Below are 25,755 nucleotides of genomic sequence, written 5' to 3'. Positions count from 1 at the left end.
TTGTTCCTATGCCAATGACACTCAAGTTTATGTCCACACCACACCATCATCTAACCACCCCCCCCCCCCCTCCCCCCAATATTACTGACTGCCAAACATAATTCAAAAGCTGGATGAATCAAAACTTCCTAATGCGCAACTGGGACAAGATTGAGATCCTGCCTCTAGGTCCTTAGGATCTCTGATCTCTGAGGTAACTACAGGGACTTTAGTATCACCATCAATGGGTCTGTAATCAAACCTTCAGGACCTTGGAGTCACCATGGATCCCACACTTCCAGTCTTCTGAGATGGTCAAACCATCCTGTCTGGTACCAACACTCATTCCACCGTCAAAGTCACTTGGATCACATTTCTTCCCCATTCTGACATTTGGTCTGCAAGACAGCTGAACCTCTTGACCACATCTGCATGCTTTTATGCATTCAATTGGCTGATTAAATATTTGCTTGAACAGGCTGGTGTACAGATCTACCTAATATGGTGCTCAGTAAGTGTTTCAGCACTAAATGGTTTTGCACCCTCCAACCTCCGGCTTCCTGACATTCCCCCACGTCAGGGCGGCGCAACGACTGCTCCGTTTCAGCATTTTGTACCAACTTCCGCTCTCAATTAATTCGTTAATTCTGACGTGTGTATGAGTACCGGCTACAGCTGCAGACTTCAGTGCCATGGTCCCTGTGCTCGGGAACCCTAACCCTAAACCTAACCTCACCTGTTTACATTGGCTTTCCGTTGACTTTTATTCTTTTTAATGATTTGGGTTTGATATTTATTACATGCTATCTCTTATTAAATCTTTTCTCTTTGGTCTTCTGATGTTGCGACCCTTTGAAATAGTGTGGCTGTCTTCTGTTGTGAAGTGTCTTTGGGCATTTTGAAAAGCACTTTAAATAAAATGTCGTACTATCGAATAAGCATGCCAGCCACAGAAGTGAAAACAAACTGTTTATTTGGAATTTGTAAAGAGGAGAGAAAGGTCAACACTGAACCTAATCCCCAAAAATGTTCATATCGTTTACATTACATTTTACATATATACACACACTTAATTGTCAAAGTCTCCCAGCGCAAAAAAAAAAAAGATTCCAGTTGTGACCAGGTCATTGTATATTTAAGCGACAGTACACAAACCCCTGTGACAAGCGAACTTGCAAACGAAAAGAAATAAATTATACAAATTGAACATTGTCAACGTGAACACCCCAAGTACTGCCCTGCATTTCTGTTTTTCATTGTAGATGAGCACAGACGAGCGACATTCACCTGCTGCATTGAGATTCAGCTGCATTTTAATCTGGCCCCAATTCAACAGCTCTCTGAGATCCAGCCCCCCCGCCCCCGCTCCACTGCGGTCCTCTGCAGCCGAGGTTCAGTCAGAAAGACAACGCCATCAGGCGAGGTCATAGTGCTTTGGACATATTCTAGCCCCCAGAACAGTAGGGCTTTGGACTGGGGCTCAGCAAGCTAATCCTGAATTAGTTGCCTGGGGTCCAACAGGCCCCAAACACACATCAGAGGTCCAACACCAGAGGGAGCTGGTAGCTGCCTAGGTCTGACATCACAGAATGGAGTGAGAGCCTGCCGACCAATCACGTCGAGCCCTGCAGGAGAATGTTCGGCCTGTCGATCATGGTTGAGCCACGCCCCAATAACGGTCAGAAGGCCACAACGTACACGTTCCGATTCAACCTTCCTGGGCAGGTTCAAGGCCAGAAAGACTGAGAGCAGGACATGGCAGGGGACTGCCAAGGGCCTTGTCAAAAACCCTGGGGGGAGGGGGGGAGGGGGTAGGGCAGAATGATCCTGCTTCCAGAATGACCCCCCCACCTCAGCGCTTGGGGAGGATGCCAGACATCAAGCCTACAAAAGACTGATACAAAAGACTGAGTCCAACAGTATTTTTCTCAGGGGTGTGTGTGTATGTTGCCTAGATGTGTTCTTTCTAATGGCGTGTGTGTGTTGTGTAGGCGTCCATCTGTGCAGGCAGTTTTTTATTTTTTATTTTTTTAAAGCCCTTATTTTGTGCTTTTTTAATTCAATTTAAACACAAATAATCAAGTAACGGTAAAGAAAAAACAGCTGCAACTTGGAGCATATTGTAGGTCTAATGCAGCATCGACAGGAAGAGGTGGGAGCTGGTAAAGTGACAGTTATTTTAAACTAAACATTACAGGATATTGCAGAAGCACTGCGTCCAAGATGGACGACAGGAGTCTGCGTGCACAGAGAGCACCAGGAACAGGCTCGAGTGTATAAAACCCTGGGGCCCCCCCAGACTACAACAGCAAACTCACAGAAATGCAAATACAGATCGTGTCGTGGCCTGAAGTGGCACATATGTGACAATCACAGGACAGAGGAACCAGTACTTTCAACTTTATTATCTCTTCCCTCATTCCTTTCTTTTGTAAAACCAGGACACAATAATCTGAACAGGAGTGTTAAAGCCCATCTTAATTAAAAACATTAAACAACAAAAATGAAAACATTGTAACTTTTTTTTTTTCTTTCGGTGTGTGTAAACACCAATCGTTCAAACTAAGTTTTTTTATAAGATTTGGCATCTATTTTCCAATACGCCTGCCTTCAGCTGCCCGTCTTCTGTTTATTATTGCATTCGGACGATAAAAAAGGCTGCTAAAAAACACGACTTATAACAATGACAAAAAGATTAGCGCCAATGTTCCTGAATGAGCAGACTGCAAATACTGCATACACTTAGCACACTCAAAATATGTGAACACCTGCCCCGTACTCGCTCAATTCCCTCAGCGAGACGGAAAAAAAACGCACAAGCACGCGTCCGTGTCTCTGCAACACATTCACACACTTTTCATTCACACAATTTCTCTCGCCCTCTACCATGCCTCATAGCACTGAACAAAATCTAAATAAAATAATTATAGTCTTAATAACAAATAACAACAGTGAACTTGATTGAGAAAACCAGACAAAAAAAAGAAATGAGGAGGTCACAGCGTTTGAGGGGAAGAATGAAGGATTTGCATTCCACTGTCCCCAAAATGGCAAAAACAAAAAAAAAAATACTATGAGTTTGTCAAATCAAATATTAGAAACATGTATGTGTCCGTTAGTGATAGTTACTAGGATAATCATCCCATGTTGTGTATCCAATATCAATGATGTAATATGACTGTCAATGTGTGTGTGTGTGTGTGTGTGTGTGTGAGAGCCTGTGTGCGTGGGCGCATTGTGCATTTGCATGCCTCCAGCCCAGAAATAAGGTTCATACGGTTAAATCTTTCTGCATCACAATTGCTAAGATTCCTTCTATTCAAGTCTTGTAGTTGACATCTTCATTTTGTGGGAAAGGCCTTGTCGGTCTCTGTCCAGGTCTCCATGTTGAGATTATGAGAGGATGAAATTGTTAATTTTCCCTGTCACCATGTTTGTGTGTGCGTGCGTGCGTGCGTGCGTGCGTGCGATTGTGTGCACATACTAGTTTTTGAATGTTGTATAACTACTTGCTTATATTCTAGTATGTGGCGGTGGATTTATGCAAGCGTGTGTCAGTCAGATCGAGTCAGCCCCTCCTCCCAGCAGGTCGCCTGGCAACAGTGCAGCTGGGCTGCCCATTTGATGTCTGTCCTCCATCTGTGGCGCCCCCCACAGGCTGCTACTGGGGTAACCAGGAGTCATGCCGCCCCAGAGCCCTGCCCTGCCAGGATCCACGCCCCCCGGCCCTCCCCCAACTCCCCCCCCGGCCCCGTTGCTGCTCCACTGAGCGAAGACGGCCAGCCCGGGCCCTTGGGCAGAAGAGGTGTCCGGAGAGCTGCCTGTACCGTCCAAACTTTTCCAGCCAGAGCCGGAGGGCCCCACGCTTCCCACGGCAGCGGATCCGGCGGTGTTCCCCCCCGCCGCCGCGCTCCCCACAGCAGTGCGTTCCCGCTCGCCCCCCGGGGTGGCCCCTCCGGCCCCGGGCCCCGCCGCCCCCGTCCCCGACGGCCCCTGGCCAGCCCCGCCCGCGCCACCGCCGCTCCCGCCTCCCGCCTGGGAATGTGCAAAATAGCGACTGACCTCCTCCTCGCTCACAAACTCCGCCAGAATCGTGGTGTTTCCCAGAACGCACCTGGAAGAAGCAGGACAGAATCGCCGTCAGTTTCAAAAGCGGAAGCGCTCGTACCAAATCCATCGCATGGTCATGCAGGTGCGAAAACAGCCATCCTCCCCCATGCTGGGGGGGGGATTGGCTCAGCCTGTAAAGGGCGGGGGTCACCTACATGTGCAGGGCACTCTGCGCCTTGGCCGCTTCCTGCGGAGTGCTGTAGCGAATCAGAGCGCTGCCCTGGCCGAGGTGAAAGGTCAGCAGGGGGCCATGCTGCATGCAGATGGTGCGAAGTGTGGAGCCGTCAATCTGTGGGCAAAATCATTAGTCAACAGGCTGTCCGATTAACATGAGGCCGAAACATTTACAGCTGAATGCTTAAAGGTACAATGGGTCATTTCCGACTTCTAACGGTCAAGAGAGGAACGGGCAGCAACAAACGCCCTCAAACCGCAACACTGTTTATCCCTCCGAAACCAAACCCCCCCTTCCCCGCCCCGTACCTGTGGGGTGAGGTTACTCAGAACCAGCCAGCAACTCCCCCTCAGGGAGGCAGCATCGCCCCACGCAGAACCTGCAATTTACAACAACCTTCACCTCCCCTTCAAGAAGACACATCAGCCCCCAACCCCCCCCCAAAAAAACGTGCTAATTAAAGAACTTCTCAAGCACCAAGGTCTAATGAAAACTGTTCACTAGGGTGCATATCAATAAAGCAATGTGTGCCCAAGATCTTTGAAGTACCTCTGTCAAAATGTCATGAAATTTTACTTTTTCCAAGTATTTTGGGTCACATTCATGAAAGGCATGTTTTTTTTCGTAACTTACATCTAAAAAAGCAATGGAGAATAAAGTCATTATTAAAACGGAAGCTCCCTGAAAATATATTTTCCAAACAGTATGTGTAGAGTCCAGTAAGCACAGTACAATATACACATATGAGCAGGAGGTGTGGTCACCTGAGTGCAGCAGCAACACACCTGGCTCACCACATTCCCGGCCCAGCGGGAATAAACGCAACAGTCAAGAAACAATCAGTAAACCACTAAACCTACGCAGACTGGTGCGGATCTTGAGCCTTAATATATGTAATATATTACACTGTAATAACATTATAATAAAATTGTAATAACATTGTAATAACATTATAATAACATCACGCACAATAAATCACCATCTACTGTACATGGTACTTTACAGGTCCGGCCAGGATGGAATCCCACAGATTGACTCCCTTATTAACCAATCATTACCTGACCCGTATCTTGTTTCCTGGCTGGCTCCAGACCCACCCCAACTTCTGGCCAATCGGGGGCCTCCACCCGCCCACGGGGATGGAGCGGATTGTTTCTGATTGGTTAATCCAGGGGGAGGGCGTGGGATCTGGGAACTGTTGCGATTGGACTTCCAGAGCTTGTTGTGTCCTATGGGCTCAGGAGGCCAGCTGGGCTTATAATCCGTATACTTCGCTAAACACGGGCAAACAGACAGAGGCAACAGAAATAAATAGGAAAATTGTGGACACCCATAACAGGAAGTCGTGCGCGTTATGTGTACGGTCGCCGTGTGTATGGTTACCATGGAGACCTTACCCGAGTTGTGTGAGGTGCTGAGTGTACGGTTGCCATGTGTACGGTTACCATGGACACGTTACCTAAATTGTGTGTGCTGCCGAGTGTACAGTTGCCATGGAGACCTTACCCGAGTTGTGTGCATTGCTGAGGGGGCTGTCTGAGGCACTGTAGGGCCAGGCTCCTGGTGAAGGCAGCAAGGTGTTGAGGGAGGGGTTAGACTCTGAGACAGAGACAGAGACAGAGACAGAGACAGAGACAGAGAGAGAGAGAGAGAGAGAGAGAGAGAGAGAGAGAGAGAGAGAGAGAAGGGGGGGAAGAGAGTGTGAGAGAGAACATTGGGTACAGATACTGGGTGCTTTTTGCAAGTAGACATGTATGTATTGTAAGCATTTGTCGACTGCATGCACACGTTTGTGTGTGCCATACTGCCTCTGATAACACGCAGCTCTTGTGCTAACTCCAGGGGGCTGGTACCACCTGAGATGTGTAATGGTGTATGGGAGCAGAGACACAGGGGACGCTCTGGGGTTGAGCGGGGTCAGTACCTGTGTTGTCGCGTAGTAACTGGTGTTCAGTGTCATTGAGGCTGGAAGCCCCAGATGAGCCCAGCGCACTGCCTGGTGTCACATAGGGATCTGATTCAGGGTCTGCGCTCTGAATTCCTTTCCAGGGAACTCCGGGCTGGAACTCTGCCACCACAACGCACACAAAGCCCAAATCAACAGGGCATTTACACACGAACACACACATGCACACAAAGACCAATTAAACACATGCACACCCTCACATACACATATGAATTAAACCATGCACGCACGCAGGCAAGCATCAATGGTACAGCACTTTGGATAACGGCGCTATAGAAAATGCCAGCCATTTACCATTCACACACAAAATCATTGTATTATGTGCGGGGGGTTACCTGGTGGCCAGCTAGAGGTGCCCATCTTGGGGCCCATCTTGCTTCCAGGAGTTCGGTGCCAGTTATCAGAGGGGCCCTGAGGGGGCATGCCCAAACCTTCTCCCCCCAGCAGCTCGTACTGGGAGTAGGGAGAGCCGCCGCCCAACTTTCCGGGGGTAGAGATGGGCCCTGGGCAGGGGAAGAGGCAGAGCAGACCGAGACCGTCACATAGTGCCCCACTCCCTTCACCCGAGACCGTCACATAGTGCCCCACCCGAGACCATCACATAGCGCCTCACTCCCTTCACCCTAGACCGTCACATAGTGCCCCACTCCCTTCGCCCGAGACCGTCACATAGTGCCCCACTCCCTTCACCAGAGACCGTCACATAGTGCCCCACCCGAGACCGTCACATAGTGCCCCACCCGAGACCGTCACATAGTGCCCCACCCGAGACGTCACATAGTGCCTCACTCCCTTCACCCGAGACCGTCACATAGTGCCCCACCCGAGACCGTCACATAGTGCCCCACCCGAGACCGTCACATAGTGCCCCACCCGAGACCGTCACATAGTGCCCCACCCGAGACGTCACATAGTGCCTCACTCCCTTCACCCGAGACCGTCACATAGTGCCCCACCCGAGACCGTCACATAGTGCCCCACCCGAGACCGTCACATAGTGCCCCATTCCCTTCACCCGAGACCATCACATAGTGCCCCACTCCCTTCACCCGAGACCGTCACATAGTGCCCCACTCCCTTCACCCGAGACTGTAGCATTATTATTATTGTTATTATTATTATTGTTGTTATTATTGTTATTATTGTGGTATGCTAGTTTGAAAGTTGATGTATTCTTCAAGGGTTCCGATTGTATCTGTATGGTTACACTAGGACTCGGAACTGTACTGTCCTCTCAGGTCCTCTTAGCACTCATACTTGTGTTTGATTTGTACTTTGTTGTACGTCGCTCTGGATAAGAGCGTCTGCTAAATGCCATGTAATGTAATGTAATGATCTGCACTTTGTTGCACGTCGCTCTGGATAAATGTAATGTAACAGAACCCTGCGGCCGTTCACAGCTCTGCAAAAACCAAACAAGAAGCTGTCTGAAAATCAAGAGTTTGGGTCCTTGATCGAACACTGATTATTCTCAGAGAACATTCCAAGGGAACACTGCTCATTTGAAGAGAACATTCTAAGTCATGGGTTCCCAAACGTCGTCTGAAAATCTTTGAAAAGATGAAATGTAACTTTCGTCTCTTTAAAATATGTAAATATAGGCCACTACATGTTTATCGTTACAACAACCCAACTATAATAAAGCAATGAGGCAGGAGAGGTAGTGGTATGTATCCAGAATGGTCATAGATAGGGTTTAGGCACAAGATGTGTGTGGGTGGGGTGTTGGGGTAGTGCAAGTTTGTGAACCTTAATTTGGGGTCACATCAGAAAAAAGTTTGGGCACCCCCGTTCTAAGAGAACACTGATCATTCCAAGAGATCACTGAGTAAACAGTACTGCAGGTGTGTCTCACTGTTCTTGTGAAGAGAGAGGGAGGGGGAGGGAGGGAGGGAGAGAGAGGGAGAGGGAGAGGGAGAGAGAGAAAGTAAACACTGAGTAAACAGTACTTCAGGTGTGTCTCACCGTTCTTGTGAAGAGAGAGGGAGGGAGGGGGAGGGAGGGAGAGAGAGAGAGAGAGGGAGAGAGAGACAGAGAGAGGGAGAGAGAGACGGAGAGAGGGAGAGAGGGAGAGAGAGAGAGAGTGAACGTAAACACTGAGTAAACAGCACTGCAGGTGTGTCTCACCATTCTTGTGAAGGGTGGAGTCGGGAGGTGACAGAGCTGGAGAGCGGTTCTCCATCATCCACTTGAAGCGGGACTGCTGCCCCCCCCCGTCCTTCATGCCCCCCAGGTCCAGCCCCGCGGGAAACCCTGACCACAACAAAGAGCACCCCACCCATCAGCATTACGACAATGAACAGCATCACACACAAGAGCCCTGTGCCACTGATCAGCATTATAACAATGAACAGCATCACACACAAGAGCCCTGTACCACTGATCAACATTATGACAATGAACAGCATCACACACATGAGCCCTGTACCACTGATCAGCATTACGACAACAAACAGCATAACACACAAAGAACAGCCCTGTGCCACTGATCTACATTACGACAACAAACAGCATAACACACAAAGAACAGCCCTGTGCCACTGATCAGCATTACGACAATGAACAGCATAACACACAAAGAACAGCCCTGTGCCACTGATCAGCATTACGACAATGAACAGCATAACACACAAAGAACAGCCCTGTACCACTGATCAACATTAAGGCAACGAACAGCATAACACACAATGAACAGCCCTGTACCACTGATCTGCATTAAGACACAAGTATCAGCATTAAACAAACAAAGAACAGCCCTGTACCACTGATCAGCATTACGACAATGAACAGTATAACACACAAAGAACAGCCCTGTACCACTGATCAACATTAAGGCAACGAACAGCATAACACACAATGAACAGCCCTGTACCACTGATCTGCATTAGACACAAGTATCAGCATTAAGAAACTATGAACAGCATTAAAACACAATGACAATGTCCATCCTATATATGGAGATTGTATAATGGACATCTCAAAACGGAAAGGCTTTGTACATTGAACTGAAAAGGCAATACCAGCATTGTCACTCTAGATACCAGCATCAGCTAAATGACAATGGAAAAGTTGTGTCAGGAGAGGCCCTGACAGGCTGCTGATAATCTGGTGCACCAGAAAGGGGAGGGGCTCACCGGAGTACCCCCCCGGGGTTTTGGGGTGCAGATCAGCCAGGGAGCCCCCCATGCCTGGGTGGGACAGGGGCTCTGTCATTGGCTGTTTGGGAGCGACTCCGCCCAGGTGAGATGGGGACAGTTTGGAGGCCATGCCCTGCTGCTGCCTCTGCTGCTGCTGCAGGATACCCATGACCCGTGCCAGCTGAGAGAGGGAGGGAGAGGGGGAGAGGGAGGGAGGGGAGAGAGAGAGGGAGGGAGGAGAAAGAGGGAGAGAGGGGGAGGGAGGGGAGAGAGAGAGGGAGGGAGGGGAGAGAGAGAGGGAGGGAGGAGAAAGAGGGAGAGAGGGGGAGGGAGGGGAGAGAGAGGGAGGGAGGGAGGGAGGGAGGGAGGGAGGGAGAGAGAGGGAGAGGGAGAGGGAGGGAGAGAGGAGAAAGAGGGAGAGAACAGAAAGAGGGAGAGAGGAGAAAGAGGGAGAGAGGGAGGGAGAGGAGAAAGGGAGGGAGGGTGAGAGGGGAAGAGAGAGAGAAGGAGAGAGAGGGGAGAGGGAAGGAGGGTGAGAACAAGTTACGCACATCTCACCCTTAAGGTTTTGGTCCTGAAATTCGAAGTAGTTCAGCTATACAGAACCTCTTTTTAAAAATCTATATTAACATTGAACATTCCGAGATAACATTTTAAGTGATGGGCATTTATGTTATACAGGTGAGAGAAAGAGAGTGAAAGGGAGGGGGAGAGGAGAATGAGAAAGATAAAGATGAATAAATTCTGGTTACAGGTGAGCAGTACTGGAAGTTAATAAAAACATAACAGGCGAAGAAACATTACAAATTACACCAATCAGCGAGTGACACCTCGCCCTGCGACACCTGATATGTCCAACACCAGCGACACTCTGACACTCCCAGGCTGGACAGTAAACGTCAGGGGGCGGGCGAGAGGGACGGGCGCACGTTATCTCTTAAACGGAGCTACCTGCTGGGGGTCTGGCGGCTGGCGCAGGTTCTGAGGGAACTTCCGCTGGTTCTGCAGGAGGTGCTGCTGCTGCTGCTGCTGCAGGAGGAGCTGACAGGCCTGGGGGGGAGGAGGAGGAGGGCCGTTAGCCTTCAGTCAGAGACGGGCACCAATCACTCGCCACACGCACCTCTCATTCCATACTCCACACATTTACATCGCATTACATTACATTACATTACTGGCATTTGGCAGACGCTCTTAGCGACGTACAGTTCATTAGACTAAGCAGGAGACAATCCTCCCCTGGAGCAATGCAGGGTTAAGGGCTACACCGGGATTAGAAGCACCGACCTTGTGGGTCCCAGTCAGTTACCAGGTGGAACTGCTGAACGTGGGGATAGATGTTTCTCAGTATGGTGGCGTGTTGGTGGGGGTTGCAGTATGCTTACCAGGTGGAACTGCTGAACGTGGGGATAGATGTTTCTCAGTATGGTGGCGTGTTGGTGGGGGTTGCAGTATGCTTACCAGGTGGAACTGCTGAACGTGGGGATAGATGTTTCTCAGTATGGTGGCGTGTTGGTAGGGGTTGCAGTATGCCTACCAGGTGGAACTGCTGAACGTGGGGATAGATGTTTCTCAGTATGGTGGCGTGTTGGTGGGGGTTGCAGTATGCTTACCAGGTGGAACTGCTGAACGTGGGGATAGATGTTTCTCAGTATGGTGGCGTGTTGGTGGGGGTTGCAGTACGCTTACCAGGTGGAACTGCTGCACGTGGGGATAGATGTTTCTCAGTATGGTGGCGTGTTGGTGGGGGTTGCAGTATGCTTACCAGGTGGAACTGCTGCACGTGGGGATAGACGTTTCTCAGTATGGTGGCGTGTTGGTGGGGGTTGCAGTACGCTTACCAGGTGGAACTGCTGCACGTGGGGATAGATGTTTCTCAGTATGGTGGCGTGTTGGTGGGGGTTGCAGTATGCTTACCAGGTGGAACTGCTGCACGTGGGGATAGATGTTGCTCAGCATGGCGATGTGCTGCGGAGAGAGCTGGGGCGGAAAGACTCCTCCCCCTACCCCTCCAACTCCGCCCACGTTACTGCTGGGAGGGGCCATCTGCTTCAACATGGAGCCCGGCACCTGTCACAAACATGAGCATTTACATGCACACGTACGTACAGACGCACACACTCAAACATGAGAATTAACGCACACAGCACACACAAATAGCAGCATTTACGTTCACACGTATTCACATACTCAGACAGAGAATAGCTACCATCAATGATGTCATCGAAATATACTACATCTCTAGTGCACAGAATGGTGACCTTGAAAGCAACTCCTGAGCCAATAACATTTGTAAGTAATCTGTCTCTGTCTGTTTTCTGAGCTCTCTATTTTTAAACACCAGCAAAAGGAGTCCATTACACCAAAAGTCTGCATCACCCGACAGCCAATCACACTCTGGTTCTGAACACATTGTGTACACTATTCAGAGAAGTTACCCGACTATTTCACTGATCAGATCTCACATTCGTGAGAATATTCTGGACCATCATAATTCCAAATGGCAACGTTATGATCGTAGATCGTAGCTGCAGCACGCCTGATCACCCCACTCCTCATTGGCCCCCACTGGCTTCCTATTGCCGCACGCATCCCATTCAAGGCCCTAGTGTTGGCATTTCAGGCTGCTAAGGGGACTGCCCCACCTTACATCCAATCCTTGATCACTCCCTACTCCCCAGCTAGACCACTCCGGTCTGCCAGCTCTGGTCGCCTTATGGTTCTCTCACTACGAGCACCTGTCAGTCGAACTGCACATTCACGCCTGTTTTCCATTCTGGTTCCTCAGTGGTGGAATGACTTGCCTACCACTGTCAGGACAGCAGAATCCCTCCCCCTATTCCGACGCATACAAAAAACACACCTTTTCAAACTGTACCTTAATCCTACCTCCTGATTCCCCCCCCTTTTGAATATCCCTATCCCTCTTGTCTAACCCAAAAAATAAAAATAAAAAACTGAATTGCACTTATTATGACTATGTTTAAAAGCGTCTGCCAAATGACTGAAATGTAAAATGTAAATGTAGTCTGACGCTACCGCGGTCCTGGAACAGCTCAGGGGCCGCGGCGACGTACCTGTGGAGACAGGAACTGATGAGGCACTGGCGCTCGTATCCCGGGGGAGGGGTTTACGGAGGGCACGCCGGGCTGGTGCACCCCCCGAGACTGAGTCACACCACCGCTGCCGCTGAACGCACTCCCCGTCTAACGGAGCGAGCAGAGAGCAGAGGGGCTCCCGTTACAGGGGCAACAGGGAGGAAGAGGAGGAGGAGAACGGAGGAAGAACGAGCACGAAGCGCACAAGCAACGACGTCTCACAGAAACCAGAAGCAGCCCAAAGAAGCGATGCAGCTCAATGGTGCCATGAGAATTAACCAATGGGGCAGGAGACAGAGGTGGAGGAAGGGAAAGGCATGGCATTACAGTGCGTAGGGCTGGCCAATATATGGAATCACGCTTTTTTTTAAAGGCAATTAGAATAGCCTTTGGGGCGCCATGGGGCATATAGGCATATAGGTCCATAATCTGTTCTGTAATCATACCTGACGTGGTAAACAACCAAACATAAGACACCATGTGAAATGCTTCTGGAAAAAACATCACTGGCATCAGGGGCTGATAAATCGGCACTGAAAAAACAAGTCACATGATCACACAGAAGCTGTACGACCTCGCTGCCTTGCCGACACCCAGTAGATAGCGCTGATGGTTTTTCCCAGAAGTTTCACATGGTCTCTGATGGTTGTTTACTACTGTACCTCATCAGGTATGATGAAACAGAAAAAGATTAAAGAAACCCTATAAACCCCATGGCGGCGATTATTCCCATTACACTAAAAAAGGTCATGTGATATATTGTGGAGCCCAAGCACTACAGCAGGGATACTCAATCTTACCCAGAAAGGGCCAGCATGGCTTTTTCAGGCCTTTGTTCCAACCAAGCAGTTACACAGCCGATTCTACTAATCAGCCGTTAGAGTCTTTACTGAGGACCACGATTAGTAGAATCAGGTGTGTGACTGCTTGGTTGGAACAAAATCCGGCACCCACACCGGCCCTTTCTGGGGAAGATGGGAGTACGCCAGCTCTACGGTCCTACTAGCCCAGGTGTAAGCGTATTCTCCGTACCTTGTCGTAGTAAGACCCCGGTTCGCCGGGGCCCGCTTCTTTGGAGCCGGGCGAGCGGAAGGCGGCCCCTGCCCCCCTCCCTCCTCTGCGCATCTCTCCGTTGTAGTCGTTCAGGCTCATCCCCCTCCTGTCCCCTTCCTGCTTCTTGTCCTGGGTCAGGCCCGGGGCCAAATCCAGGGGCCGGCCGCCGGGCTCCTCCCCCTGCGGACACAGTCGCCGCCATCGGCGCGGTAACGCAGCGATCAGTCACCGCCATCGCCGCGGTTACACACGCGATCGGATCGGAACGGGCAGGGGCTTACCAGGAGGCCCATGTTGGAGAACTGTCGGGTGACGGGGTTCGTCCAGGAGTCCCCCCCACTGCTCTTCACGGCACCCTGGCACACAACCACAAGAAAAACCATGAGTCCGTCTCCGAACACGGAGACCTAATCCGTCTAAAGTCTAACGCCGCGCCACTCAACCCCTGGACCCACGGGCCGCGGTATCTGCAGGCGTTCGCTCCGACCGCGCGCTACACCGCCCGACGTCACTAATTATTTTACCTGCTTGGTTAAGATGAGCTAATTAGTGAAATCAGGTGGTGTAGCAAACGGTTGAAGTAAATGCTGCAGACACCGCAGCCTGCCGGACCAGGAGTGGAGTAGCGCAGGTCTAATTCAAGGGGAGGGGCTTATGGTATAAGGCAGAAAAAAAAATGCTGAATATACCCAATTACCATTTTTATGTGGAATTACATTTTTTTTTTGGATTAAAAAAAAAAGGATAATAGAAGTATGTTTGTAATTGTGCAATTCTGCAACGTTGCTGTACAAGCTGTCTGTGGTCTCACTTGGCTATGTCTTGGTTTCGACCAAGAGCGGTCCATTGCAAAGCCAGCAAGCCATCAGAAACGTCTCTTAAGACACCTCAAATATTCTTCTCTGCCCATAGAAACTGTCTGGGCCAATCAAAAACATGCACAAAAAAAAGGAAATAATATCTGAGGCCCCAGGAAGCAGCCCCCCTGTGGCCCCTCACCTTGCCGGACCCCTTCTTCCCGCCCGGGCCCCAGCCGCCGGGGGTGTAGGAGGCCCCACTGCCCTGGGACCCAGCGCTGCTCCACACACCACCTCCTCCTCCTCCTCCTCCTCCCTCCTCCTCCTCCTCCCAGCTGGAGTGGCGGGAGGCGCTGACAGAGCCGCCGCCCTCGCCCCCCTCTCCCCAGCCCTCCTGCAGAGACTTCGGACCTGCGGAAGACGAGCGGGGTGCACGGGGTGGTGAGAGGGGGCGCAGGAGGTGCGGGGGGGGGGGGAGAATGGATATTTATTTATGCCACACAGACGCAGACGCAGACACACACACACACACACACACACACACACACACACACACACACACACACGCACACACGCACACACACACACATACATATACACATGCACGCGTACGCATGCACACACACACACTCACCAGGTTTCACTGGATTGGGGGACAGGTTTCCCCAGCCAGAGGCCTTCCCAGAATCCTCCAGGTCACCCCAGCCGGTAGACGAGTCAGTCTTGCCCCAGGTGCCAGTGCTGTTATCCGCACCCTGACCAGAGGGGGCGCTACTGCCTGCCCACGATGCAGGAGCTAACAAATCATCAAGAAAGAGATTTATATCAATAATGGTTCTTTTTTTTTTTTAAGAAGGTACCATGATTCGCAGGAAAAAGCTAATGAGAAAAATGTTGAGATGGACAGATCCATCTTACTATGCAATCGGAGAACACAGAATCCTCTGGGACCATCAGCAAAAATGACTTCCCAGAAATGCTTCAAATTCACATGGAGCTCCAATTAGAAACTGGAGCACACAGACCATTTTTCATAGGAAGACCTCAGCAGGTCTTAAGCCTCACATTTCACCCAATCAGGGAACGCATATTTAATCACAGTCAACAGATTGCAATTGGTTTCTGGCCTTTGATCTTGATGACAAAGACCACTTGCAGTAATGTACAAACAGCCTGACTCTTGGTAGCCTCAGTGTGTACCGCCACACTCCTGTCTGGTAGAGACCAGGGGAGCACTGTGCTTACAGGGGCAGCACAGCCCAAAATGAAATTAAAACAGGTTTCCACTTACCCAAAGTACCCAAAGTACAATCCATCCATCCAGATAGTTTTGCTGAGATGTGATGAATTTTCGAGATTTGCCTCTTTTTTTTTTTGTCATTACCCGAGTCATCTCTATGGACCTTTTTTTCTGGTAATTAATCTGCCGAAAATGTACGTTTCCGAAACGAAAAATTCACCAGGAATGTCTCTTTCCAAATACGCCACAGTTACATCAACAGAACCCAGAAATGCACATCTTAATCCAAACCATCTTGTACTGCCCGGTCTCAACCGCGTCCTGGCCAGAAGTTGATCTGCCGAAGCACAGCAGTATTCTGGGGCAAAGGGTCAACCGCTTTGATCAGTTCGCCGTCTGCTTGCTTGCGTATTGAAACAAAGTGCACGTGTTGGCCAGCTGTGAACTTGGCAAAATTGTGGCAACTGCTTTAGCATGCAATGTCACACAACAAAGATGCCCGGGACACTTTGGCCCAGGATACCGGCATGCTTCGGTGGAAACTTCTGCCGACACGGTCCCAGCAACAGATTAGATAGTTTGGTTGACGGTTGCCAGTAACTGCGGCTCTATGTTTGGAAACTGTTCAATTTTTAGAAGGTACATTTTTGGCAGATTTTTTACCAGAAATTTTTTTCGCTATTATATCAGGGCAAACTGAATCTCGTCAAAAAACTCTTGAAAATTTGTCACATCTCAGTGAAACTCTGGATGGATGGATAGATAGATAGATAGATAGTACTCGAGGTAAGTGCAAACATACTTTAATTTCATTTTTGGGGGGGGAATGGAAATCAGCTCCTTCCAATGATGCTAGTGAGGTCAGTTCTCTGGCAGTTTGTAACTGATTAAGATTAGTTTGTGTTGCTTTTGCAAGGCAAAACATTTTCCCTACAGGAAATACATCCTGATAAAGAAATATGCTAAACTGTGTATACAGAAGCATTGCAGAGAGTAGCGTTTTAGCCAACCTACCCTGTATAATGAAAGGTTAATACAATAAATAATTTTGTATGATTTAGCACCCGGTCTGCATCAATAGCGTTTCGTTTTCTTATCCCTGGTTATGGCTTATTACCACTTATCCCTGGTTATGGGTATGGGTATGCACTTTGTTGTACGTCGCTCTGGATAAGAGCGTCTGCCAAATGCCAATAATGTAATGTAATGTAATGTAATGTAATGTTTTCGGGAGAGGCTCTCGGCGTGCTCACCCTTGCCGGCTTGGGGAGGGTTCCCGCCGGCGGCAGTCTGGTGGGCCGTCCGGCCCGCCTGCGGCTGGTGGGCGGGGCCCGGGGGCTGACTGGCGGGTTGACTGGCAGGGCCCTTGGACTGCGGCGCGGTGCTGCTGTTCTTGTCCCACAGGTTGACGCTCTTGCTGCTGTAGACGCTGGGGTCGCCCCAGGCGGACGTGCCGTCGTCCACCTCCGTCCGGCAGCCGACGGAGTGGGGCGACGGCTCCTCCCACCCGCTGGGCTTCGGGCCCTCCCCGGGGCCGGCGGGGCCGGCAGGGCCGGCGGGCGTCTGAGGGACGGGCCCCGGCGTCCAGCCCCAGCTTTGGTTCTGCTGCTGGGAGACAGGCTGGCCCCAGCCACCCTGCAGGGCCGCCGGGTCTGGAGCCTGGGACGGCTGCTGCGGGGGTTGAGCAGGGCCCTTCAGCGCCCCCCCCTGGCTGTTTGGTATCTGTGGCGGGTGTTGCTTCCCCCCCCAGCCCTGGTGAGGCTTACCACCCGCATCCCCTCCCCCTCCCCCTCCCCCTCCCCAGCCTCTCTTTGGGCCTCCCTCGTCCCAGCTCCCCCACTGTCCCGTTTCCGAACCCGCCCCGGCCTTCCCGTCGCCCCAACCCCCACCGGCTGGTTTGGGGCCCGGCTCCGCCCAGGTTCCTCCTCCGGCTCCGCCCGGGCCCGGGCCCGGGCCCCAGCCCCCTCCCTCTCTCCCGCCGTCCTTCCACCCCGCCGTCCCGGACTGCTCCGGACCGCCCGGCCAGCCGGCCCCGCCCTGCCTCCCCGCCTCCCCCCGGCGCTCCCTCCACTCCTGGGCCTCGCCGCCCCAGCCTCTCCCCTGTCCTTCCCCCGTCCCGCCCCAGCCTCGCCCCTGTCCATCCCCTGTCCCGCCCCAGCCCCCGCCCCCCTTCCCCGGAGTGCGGCCGCTCGTAGGGCAGGGCGCCCCCCGCTGGGCCCCGCTGCGGCCCCCGGCCCAGCCCTCTCCGGCCCTCTCCGCGGGGTCCGGGCCGGGGCCGGCGGGGCCACCGTCGCCCGAGTAGGAGCGGGCGGGGTTAGTGCCGGCCGAGGGCCCCTCGCCTCCCCGCTTCAGGTCCCAGGCCACGTTCTGGCGGATCTGGGTCTGCCCCCAGCCCGTGTTGGACAGGACCCGGGGGTCCAGGTCGTTCCGGCTCAGCAGGTTCTGTAAGGCCACGTCAGCGTTGGGCGGAGGGGCGGTCGGCCGCTGATTCTGGGGCTCCTTCTCGTCTCCGGAGCGCCCCCCCGCGCTGGAGGAGGAAGCGCCCGGGCCGCCCCACTCGCCCGGCCCCGCCCCCCCGGGGCCCTTCTGATTGTCCCATGCCCTGGGGGAGGGAGCCGGGGGCTGGGGGGAGGCCGAGGAGGGGGGCTGCCCCCCGCTGCCCCCGCTGCAGCTGCTGTTGCTGCTGCCGCTCCTCCCGCCCGCCGGACCCCCCGTCCCTCCCGAACCGCCCCAGTCCCCGACCGACAGGTCCTCCCCGCCTCCCCACTCTCCCTGAGATACCCCGGGGGTCTTACAGCCTCCTCTGTCCCACGAGTCCCCCCCCTCCCCCGGGACATCGTCCCCTCCACCGCCGCCCTCCCAGGCGTCCGTCCTAGAGGCCCCCGTTTGGGGGGAGGAAGGCCGGTCTCTCCACGCAGGGGCGGGGAGCTCCCCTGGCCCCGCCGCCCCGCAGTCCTCCCCCTCTCCCGCTGTTTTTGGTCCCGCTCCCTGGCCAGGCTGCGGCACGTCCCGCTCCCCGCCCCCTGCTTCCGTCACTTGGCTCTGACGATTGGCCGGGTCCACAGAGGGCGGGGCATGGCCATCGGGGGCAGGGTCGGCCGACAGGGCGGGGGGAGACGGGATGGGCGCGGCCCCTGCCTCCCCGTCCTGCCCCACAGAGGGCTCGGCTTCGGGGCTGAAGTTGGCACCAGGAATCCCGCCGCTGAGCCCGGCGGCCTCGTCGGGAGTCCCAGGGAAAGGCGGGGCTTTGGATTTGGCGGGGGCCGCTCCGGCGGTCACACCCGTCGGCGAGGAGGGGGCCCACGCCAGGCAGCCAGAGCGCGTACATTCATTCGCCGAACGGGAGGAAGAGGAGGAGGACGAGGAGGAGGAGGAGGAGGAGGAGGAGGAGGGAGGCCGGGAGGGGCTGTCCGAGTTCCCAGCGTCCCCCGCTCCCGCCGCGCCCGGCCTGTCCGCCCACGAGGCACTGCTGTTGTGGGCGTCGGCCGTCTCCGGGGCCACGCCCCCGGCGATGCTGGGCCACTCCTCCAAATCGGATCCGTCCACTATCACCTTCTCCCAGCCCTGAGAGGGGGGCCGGCTGCCAGAGCCCGCCCCCCACATGGAATTTGCATAATTTGAAGAAGAAGAAGCAGCGACTGACGAGGACGAGGATGTGGATGAGGATGATGAAGAGGAGGAGTGGGGAAGTGAGGCAGCAGCTGCATCCTGAGACCCAGGACTGGAATCTGAAATAGGGGAAAATAAAACTCAGAATGGTTGTCCTGGACTGCCCCAGACCAGAAAACACTCAAGACCACAGCAGAAAGCGGCGTCATTAAGAAGCGTGTTTCGGGCAGTGGGGAACAGCACAGTGTGAGCCAGGTCTGTGAGCTGCAGTGTGGTAAAAAAAATCGACCAGATGCTTGTCTGCTTGTTAGGGGGTAATATCCAACAATGACAGCTGATATATGATTCACTGCCTCAGAGGGGAATACAAGAAACCCAAAAAGGGACTAAATAAAAAAAAAAATAATAATAATAATAACAACATGTAAAAATTAAAAAATACTACACATAAACAGATCATTGTACACTTCCTCCCCCAGTTCCAGAGTTAGCTGTGGTTTGTTACTGCTGCTAGTCTGCTAGCTACCAAGGGCTATCAGCACATTTGGAGTCAATAGTGAATAGTGAGTGGTTTGACCCCAGAGGTCCATGCCTCCGACGATTATTGCTGTTTTAATGTAGTCTAGAGCTAAAGTGTTCATTTTTAGGCCGTTATAATTGGTAGTGTACTTAATGCTACTCATGCCAGAGAAGTTGGTGAAGGATTATTCGAAGACGCCCGCGATATGCAGCGGACCAGTTCGTATTGCAGTGCTTTATGTCTGACAATTTAAAAAATGTACGCAATTTCCAAAGCAAGGTTTCAATCGCTACGGGATTAGCCTAAATTTATCAAGAGTACCCGGAGGTCACGAGCGAGGCACGAGTCCCTCTGTCCCACGAATCCAAGATGAATACAAACACAAATCACTCGAACCATCAATTTGACGCATTCGACGCGGACTCAAGCGGACCTTGACCCCCCCCTCAGCACTCACCCGGGGCGCCGGCTGCAACATGGCCGCCGTCTCCCTGCGCCGGGGGCAGCAGCATGCAGGACAGCGGGGGCTGGCCCCTCTTCAGCAGCACTTTGTGGTCCTGCTGGGAGCGGAAGCGTGGGGGCACCTCCCGGGGGAGGTGCCGCGGGGCAGCGGGGGCTCCGGGGGGGGGCTGTCCGTTGGGCAGCGCCGGGCGCCGGGCATTGTTCCCGCCCTGCGGGGGGGCGCCGGCGGGGGACGGGGACGGGGGGGCGGGGGGGCCAGGGCTGGGCGCCGCGGAGCTGGCGGGGGCTGCAGACTGGCCGGGCGTCGGCTTGGGCGAATCTGGCACTGGGGGGGGAGGCGCGAGGGATGGAGAGAGAGAGAGAGAGAGAGAGAGAGAGAGAGGGAGAGAGAAAGGGAGAGAGAGAGCGAAAGAGGGAGGCAGAGAGGAAGAGAGGGAGATGAGTTGATAAAACTCTAGAAAATCGATCCAGCAGAACAAGATGAATACAAACACAAAGACGTGACAGAGAAGGCTTCAGCAGCACAACTGCGCACAGAACATTGAAGATTAGATTCTGAGCCCCAGACCAACAAACCCAAAAACCCAACCCAACCCTGAAAGGCAACGAGAACCACGGGGTCCATCTCGCCCATTTCGCTCCGTTCAGATGTTGGAAGATAAAAGTGCAACAAGTAAAATGACACAAACGTCTAGGACAGCATAACACCAGCATCCCAGACAAACGCATTCAAACGAGCTCCAGTTTAGTTTATAAAGCCTGGCCCGGAAGTCTTTCTGTCCCGGTCGGGAGTAGACCTGATCGGAGGTGCAGAAGAGCAGAGCTTGGGCCTCAGGGAAACAGGACAAACGGGGAGGACGGGTGAGAGAGCCAGGGCCAGACGGGACACAGGGTCCAGGTGAGAAAAACAGCGTTACTGCAACGGAAAGAGCTGGGTCAAGAGAAAAAAAAGAAAAGAAAAAAAAAAAAAAACTGCTTACCTTTGCTCTTCTGTTCAGCAATCTGCAAAGAGAGAGGAGACCAGAGTTACGGGCCTGCGGTGCGTTTAATGTTTAAAACAGGAGTGCACAACAAGGACCGATCCGTTTCAGGATTTTGTGCCAACATCTGCTCTTAATTCGATCAATTGGCTCAATGATATCATGAATAGGGGCGGCCTGTAGCGTAGTGGTTAAGGTAAATGACTGGGACACGCAAGGTCGGTGGTTCTAATGCAACTGTAGCCACAATAATATCCGCACAGCCGTTGGGCCCTTGAGCAAGGCCCTTAACCCTGCATTGCTCCAGGGGAGGATTGTCTCCTGCTTAGTCTGTACGTCGCTCTGGATAAGAGCGTCTGCCAAATGCCAATAATGTAATGTAATGTATGAACTGACACTCGTGTAAGCACCAGTTACAAGCTCAGACTGGAAGTGTATCCTAAAGGTTTTACTGTCGTCACAATCCAGGAGCATAGTTCTTCGAGCAGTCAGAAAACTCAAACTGGAACAAATTGGCTGGAACAAATACCAGCATGCAGGACCGGCCCAGGCTCCAGGACCGGAGTTTAAATCTAAAGGTAAATGAACACACTTCAATGCCCTTCAGCTCTATAGCCCACCAGTGAATTTTAGTAATTACATCAGGACCCTGACCCAAGAGGACAAACTCAAGAGACTTCAGATACGACAGGCTGAAAAGGAAACGCTTTAAAACCTTCAGAGCAGGCTGTATTTCCTGTATCCATGGGAACAACCTTTCATTTTAAATCACTCGCAGTGCTTCAAGCACATCCGCAGCGCTCAGGTCTTTTTGCAACAAAACAAAACTTTCGTTCAACATCCGACCGTCACTATAAGGACTGCAGACAATATTATTCAGCATTCTGCGTCCACACAGCAAACAAAGCTAATGCTGAACAACTTCAAGCCAAAACGTTCATATATTTCACACCAAGTTATCTGAATGAAAAAAATATTGATATTTCAGGCTGGGATCAGCACAGATCTATGTGTACATTCTGTCTCTGCTCTTACAACCTAAAGTACACCTTTTATATTCAGCCACTTCACAAAAGTAAAACATGGTCAAAATAAGGCAAGTCTTCCTGACAACTGACCTTTGCCCAAGACCACAATTGTAAAAACATCAAACTGCATTAGCTGCAAGAGAAGATCTCCTCCAGTTCCCCTCTGACAATGAAAATACAGGTGAGGAAGCAAGAGTCCACTACTAACGGTTCATTATATCAGCATTAAGGTACCTGTACAACCTCCAAACACTGACTCCAGTTACTATGGGAACAGGAAAGCTCTGGAATTCAGCAGAACCAAACAAACAGAGGACCCACCGGTACTCCGACAGGTTGGTACAATGACCAGATGCAAAAACGACATTTTCTCCAACATGGATCAACATTTTCTCCAAGTTGAAAGAATTTTGGAGCTGACTAATGCATCTCAATTGGTAGACTCCTATATTCTTTTTCCAGTTCCAGCGCACATCAGCTTTCAGGAGCAATAGGCACCTAAGTGCTACCCAAATTAAAAATCACTGAGGACAGATGGCAAGGAGGCTCTTCCTCCTAAAGCAAGCGGTTTCAGTGTAGCAATGTGCCCCAAGGTCTGGTATCGAACTCTCGACCCCTCACGTGCCAACTGTCTGCCACCCCATTTGGGAAGCGCATAACGGGCTACCCCAGAAAGACGGGGTGGCAGCCAGGGAGAGCCCTGCAGGAGTAACCTAACTGGGCCCCTGCAGTCTACCGTTACCCAAGAGACAACGTTCATCGACCGCGCTCGTACAAGGCTGCAGTGGAGTATAACACGCCGCAGATGAGTGCGTCTAAAACCCACAGGAGACCAAGCAGTGACAAGCTGAGGCCCGTGCACTTACAACAAATTCATTCACCAGCTGATCTGAAATGAAATGTCTTTGACTGAATCTATATAGACCTAAAGGCATACTACGCACGATTTTCACCTTGAAAATATTACAAAACAAACACGCACAGTCATTACTATGATACACTGACAACCTGTGCCTGTGTTCACTTCTGCCCAAAAGCTTGCTTGCTTGACAGGCTAGATCAGACTGAAATGCCCTGGTGTTAGTAGCGGTGGCTTGCATCACCACTAACAACATTTAGCTAAATACAAGCACGAGGAAAGTCAGTTGAGTAGCTAGCGCATTGCCATCACACAGTAGTTTGCAACGGCCAGATTCATCTTGGGACGTATCAGCGGGCAGGGTTGAGGATGGGGGTGCAGACCGTTTTTGTATGTAAACACAGGAGTGAAGCAAGTACAGAAACCCTTTAAGGTGTTGACAACATTACTGAACTCTTGAAATGAATAACCAAGCCAGGCTGGACTGTCATCACATAAAAAAATTAATTCCCCACAGTACCCCAGTTCTCAACTGCCACGGCTGTTCTCACACCGTTTCAACCACCCACTGCTTCCTGCAACACAGACTCTGCCCTCAAGCACTCGCTATGAATGACATAAGCATTTTCCCCCAAAAAAAAACGCCCACAAAACTTGACATTCCCCAAGATGATCATATCCAAAGGCCAGCATAACTGCAGCATCCGCCTTCGCTTTGAGACAGCTCAGACCAGCACGCATTTCTTCCCACTACCAACATCCACTTAATTTCTCCCTACGGTCCACCGGGCTGAGCTGCGCAGTCAATGCGCAGTCAAAGGAGGACTGCGCAGGCAGACGACCTCGACCCTGCAAAATGAAACCCTCCCTCCCAGTGTGAGACACCGCCAGCCTACTCCACTCACAACCGGCACCTGTGACAGCCATGACGCTAAGAGCTGGTGGGTTCTTCCCAGGAACCTATCCAGGGTCAGTCAAACACACAACTGCCCCAGGAAGAGCACCGTGCGGCAACAGCAATATATAAAATCAATCTCCCGTACTGTACCTTCTGAGAAGCTTCTTTTTTTATTTTCTCTTCTTTCTTTCTTTTCTTGTCTTCCATGAACTGCTGTTCCCGTTCCGGACACTCCTCTCTAAATCAAGGAGATGGAAAGAAAATGGAAAAACAACAAACCATCAGCAACACAACAGAAGAAAGTCACAGGAGACATGCGTGCATGTGAAATGGCGATGCTTAGAACTCTCCAAACTCTTTAGATTACTCTGTGTGGTTCAGTCATTTTGTGAATACAGCAAAGCAACACCAACTCACATCTAGCCTACTATGGAGAACTAGTTTCAATGCAACCGAGTCAGCAAGATGCCAAATACAGCAAATCTACTATGAAGAGGACAGGTTAGCAGGAATAGCTTGTTGGATAACTAATATTCCTTCAACAAACCCTCTCCTAGCTAACTTTACCACTACTAACACTAGTATTAGTGACTATGAGCGAATGTTCATTATCGTTGCTGGCTGACAACTGGGCATACTGTAGCAACCTGGAAGGTACCTGCTCTATCGTGCCAAATATAAGTAAACAAAACTAACTTGATGGCTTGTAGCGGTCAACTTGCTCGCAAGCCAGCTATCAGTAATTCTCTGGCCAGAACACTCAACTGCAATGCTGAGTGTGCTGAAATTACGGGTTAGCTTGTATTGTATTGCGTTAAAATCTCGCAAACCAGCAAAGTTTGCTGGCCCCGGCCGCCCGGGCCCACCCCATATGCAGGCCCGATACAAGCCTGGCGGTTCGCGGCAGACTTGGGAACGCAGCAGCAGGGTGGGCAAGAGATCGTCACCGCCTTTAATCGCGCTGCTTTATCTGAGCATCTCGATGAATAACATGACCATACGTACTGCTATAGCCTTCCACGCTGTGTAGCTCATATTTAGCGAGTCACGTGGACACAATTCATAGCCTGCAAAGGCACTGTTTACCAACTTCAAAAGGGATGATTGCAAAGCTTAGTCTGCCTGCCAGATTAGCTCGCTGCGGGGACGTTAGCCACGAGCTAGTCAACTAAGTCTGCACGGCATTCGATACAAATGTAGACTGCTTCCATGCAAACTAAAACCCGTGTTTTAGCTACACATGTGACAACAAATGGGGGATATAGCACTAACAGCTGCGCGCCGAACCCGCTCACCAACAGTAAATAACGTCTTTATTTCCCACCTTATATTAGCCAGTCTGTTAGCAAGCTAGAATGGACACTGCTAGCGTTAGCTAGCTGTAGCTGCGCAGACCGCTGTTCCAGCGTTCAGATCTTTTCATGCGTTGCATCAAAATAAACCGTAAAGGCGGCACTATTCCTTCTAGATGAATAAACAGGACTGCTGTACCAACAACTGCTCACCAGTACACCAGCTACTCACCTCACATATGAAATAAACTGCCTCAGTGCGAAATTCCAGTTTATGGAGGCATCGGAGGCGCAACAATGTGCGATAAAATGCGAACATGAAGTGAGTAGCAAGTTAACTGCAGAATGGAGAATAATGTCCTTTTTCAACACTCATCCGATCATATGCATGCAGCACGATGCGAACTAACGAGCTAAATATGCACAATTCCGTCGGTTTCTAGGCGCTGTAGAGTCAGTTGTTTGACGGGCGTCCATTTTGCTGCTCGGTGTGTTGTGTATCTGGGGGGGCGGGGGGGTGAGAGGATTTCTTTACCCCAGCGAGCAACTGATGAC

The 25,755-nt window shown here is 51.7% G+C and overlaps 1 protein-coding gene across 1 annotated transcript; it reads right to left on the bottom strand.

Moving 5' to 3' along the window:
• Positions 1-935: 935 nt before the first annotated feature.
• Positions 936-25,700, bottom strand: LOC133114011 (trinucleotide repeat-containing gene 6B protein-like). The gene is made up of 21 exons (XM_061223212.1): positions 25,433-25,700; positions 24,059-24,146; positions 21,124-21,145; positions 20,139-20,468; positions 16,806-19,280; positions 14,947-15,108; positions 14,515-14,723; positions 13,797-13,871; positions 13,495-13,695; positions 12,442-12,570; positions 11,282-11,434; positions 10,319-10,417; positions 9,365-9,548; positions 8,358-8,483; positions 6,566-6,733; positions 6,189-6,332; positions 5,771-5,863; positions 5,323-5,538; positions 4,573-4,643; positions 4,245-4,378; positions 936-4,093 (listed from the first exon to the last, which is right to left on the bottom strand). Exons 2-21 carry the CDS (start codon positions 24,113-24,115, stop codon positions 3,538-3,540), a joined length of 5,604 nt encoding a protein of 1,867 aa, XP_061079196.1. The 5' UTR covers positions 24,116-24,146; positions 25,433-25,700; the 3' UTR covers positions 936-3,537.
• Positions 25,701-25,755: the final 55 nt, after the last annotated feature.

Source organism: Conger conger, chromosome 16 (genome assembly GCF_963514075.1).
Source record: "Conger conger chromosome 16, fConCon1.1, whole genome shotgun sequence".
Classification (NCBI taxonomy): Eukaryota; Metazoa; Chordata; class Actinopteri; order Anguilliformes; family Congridae; genus Conger; species Conger conger.
Note: the sequence above shows the minus strand (reverse complement) of the source record. Positions and strands in the feature narration are given on the sequence as shown.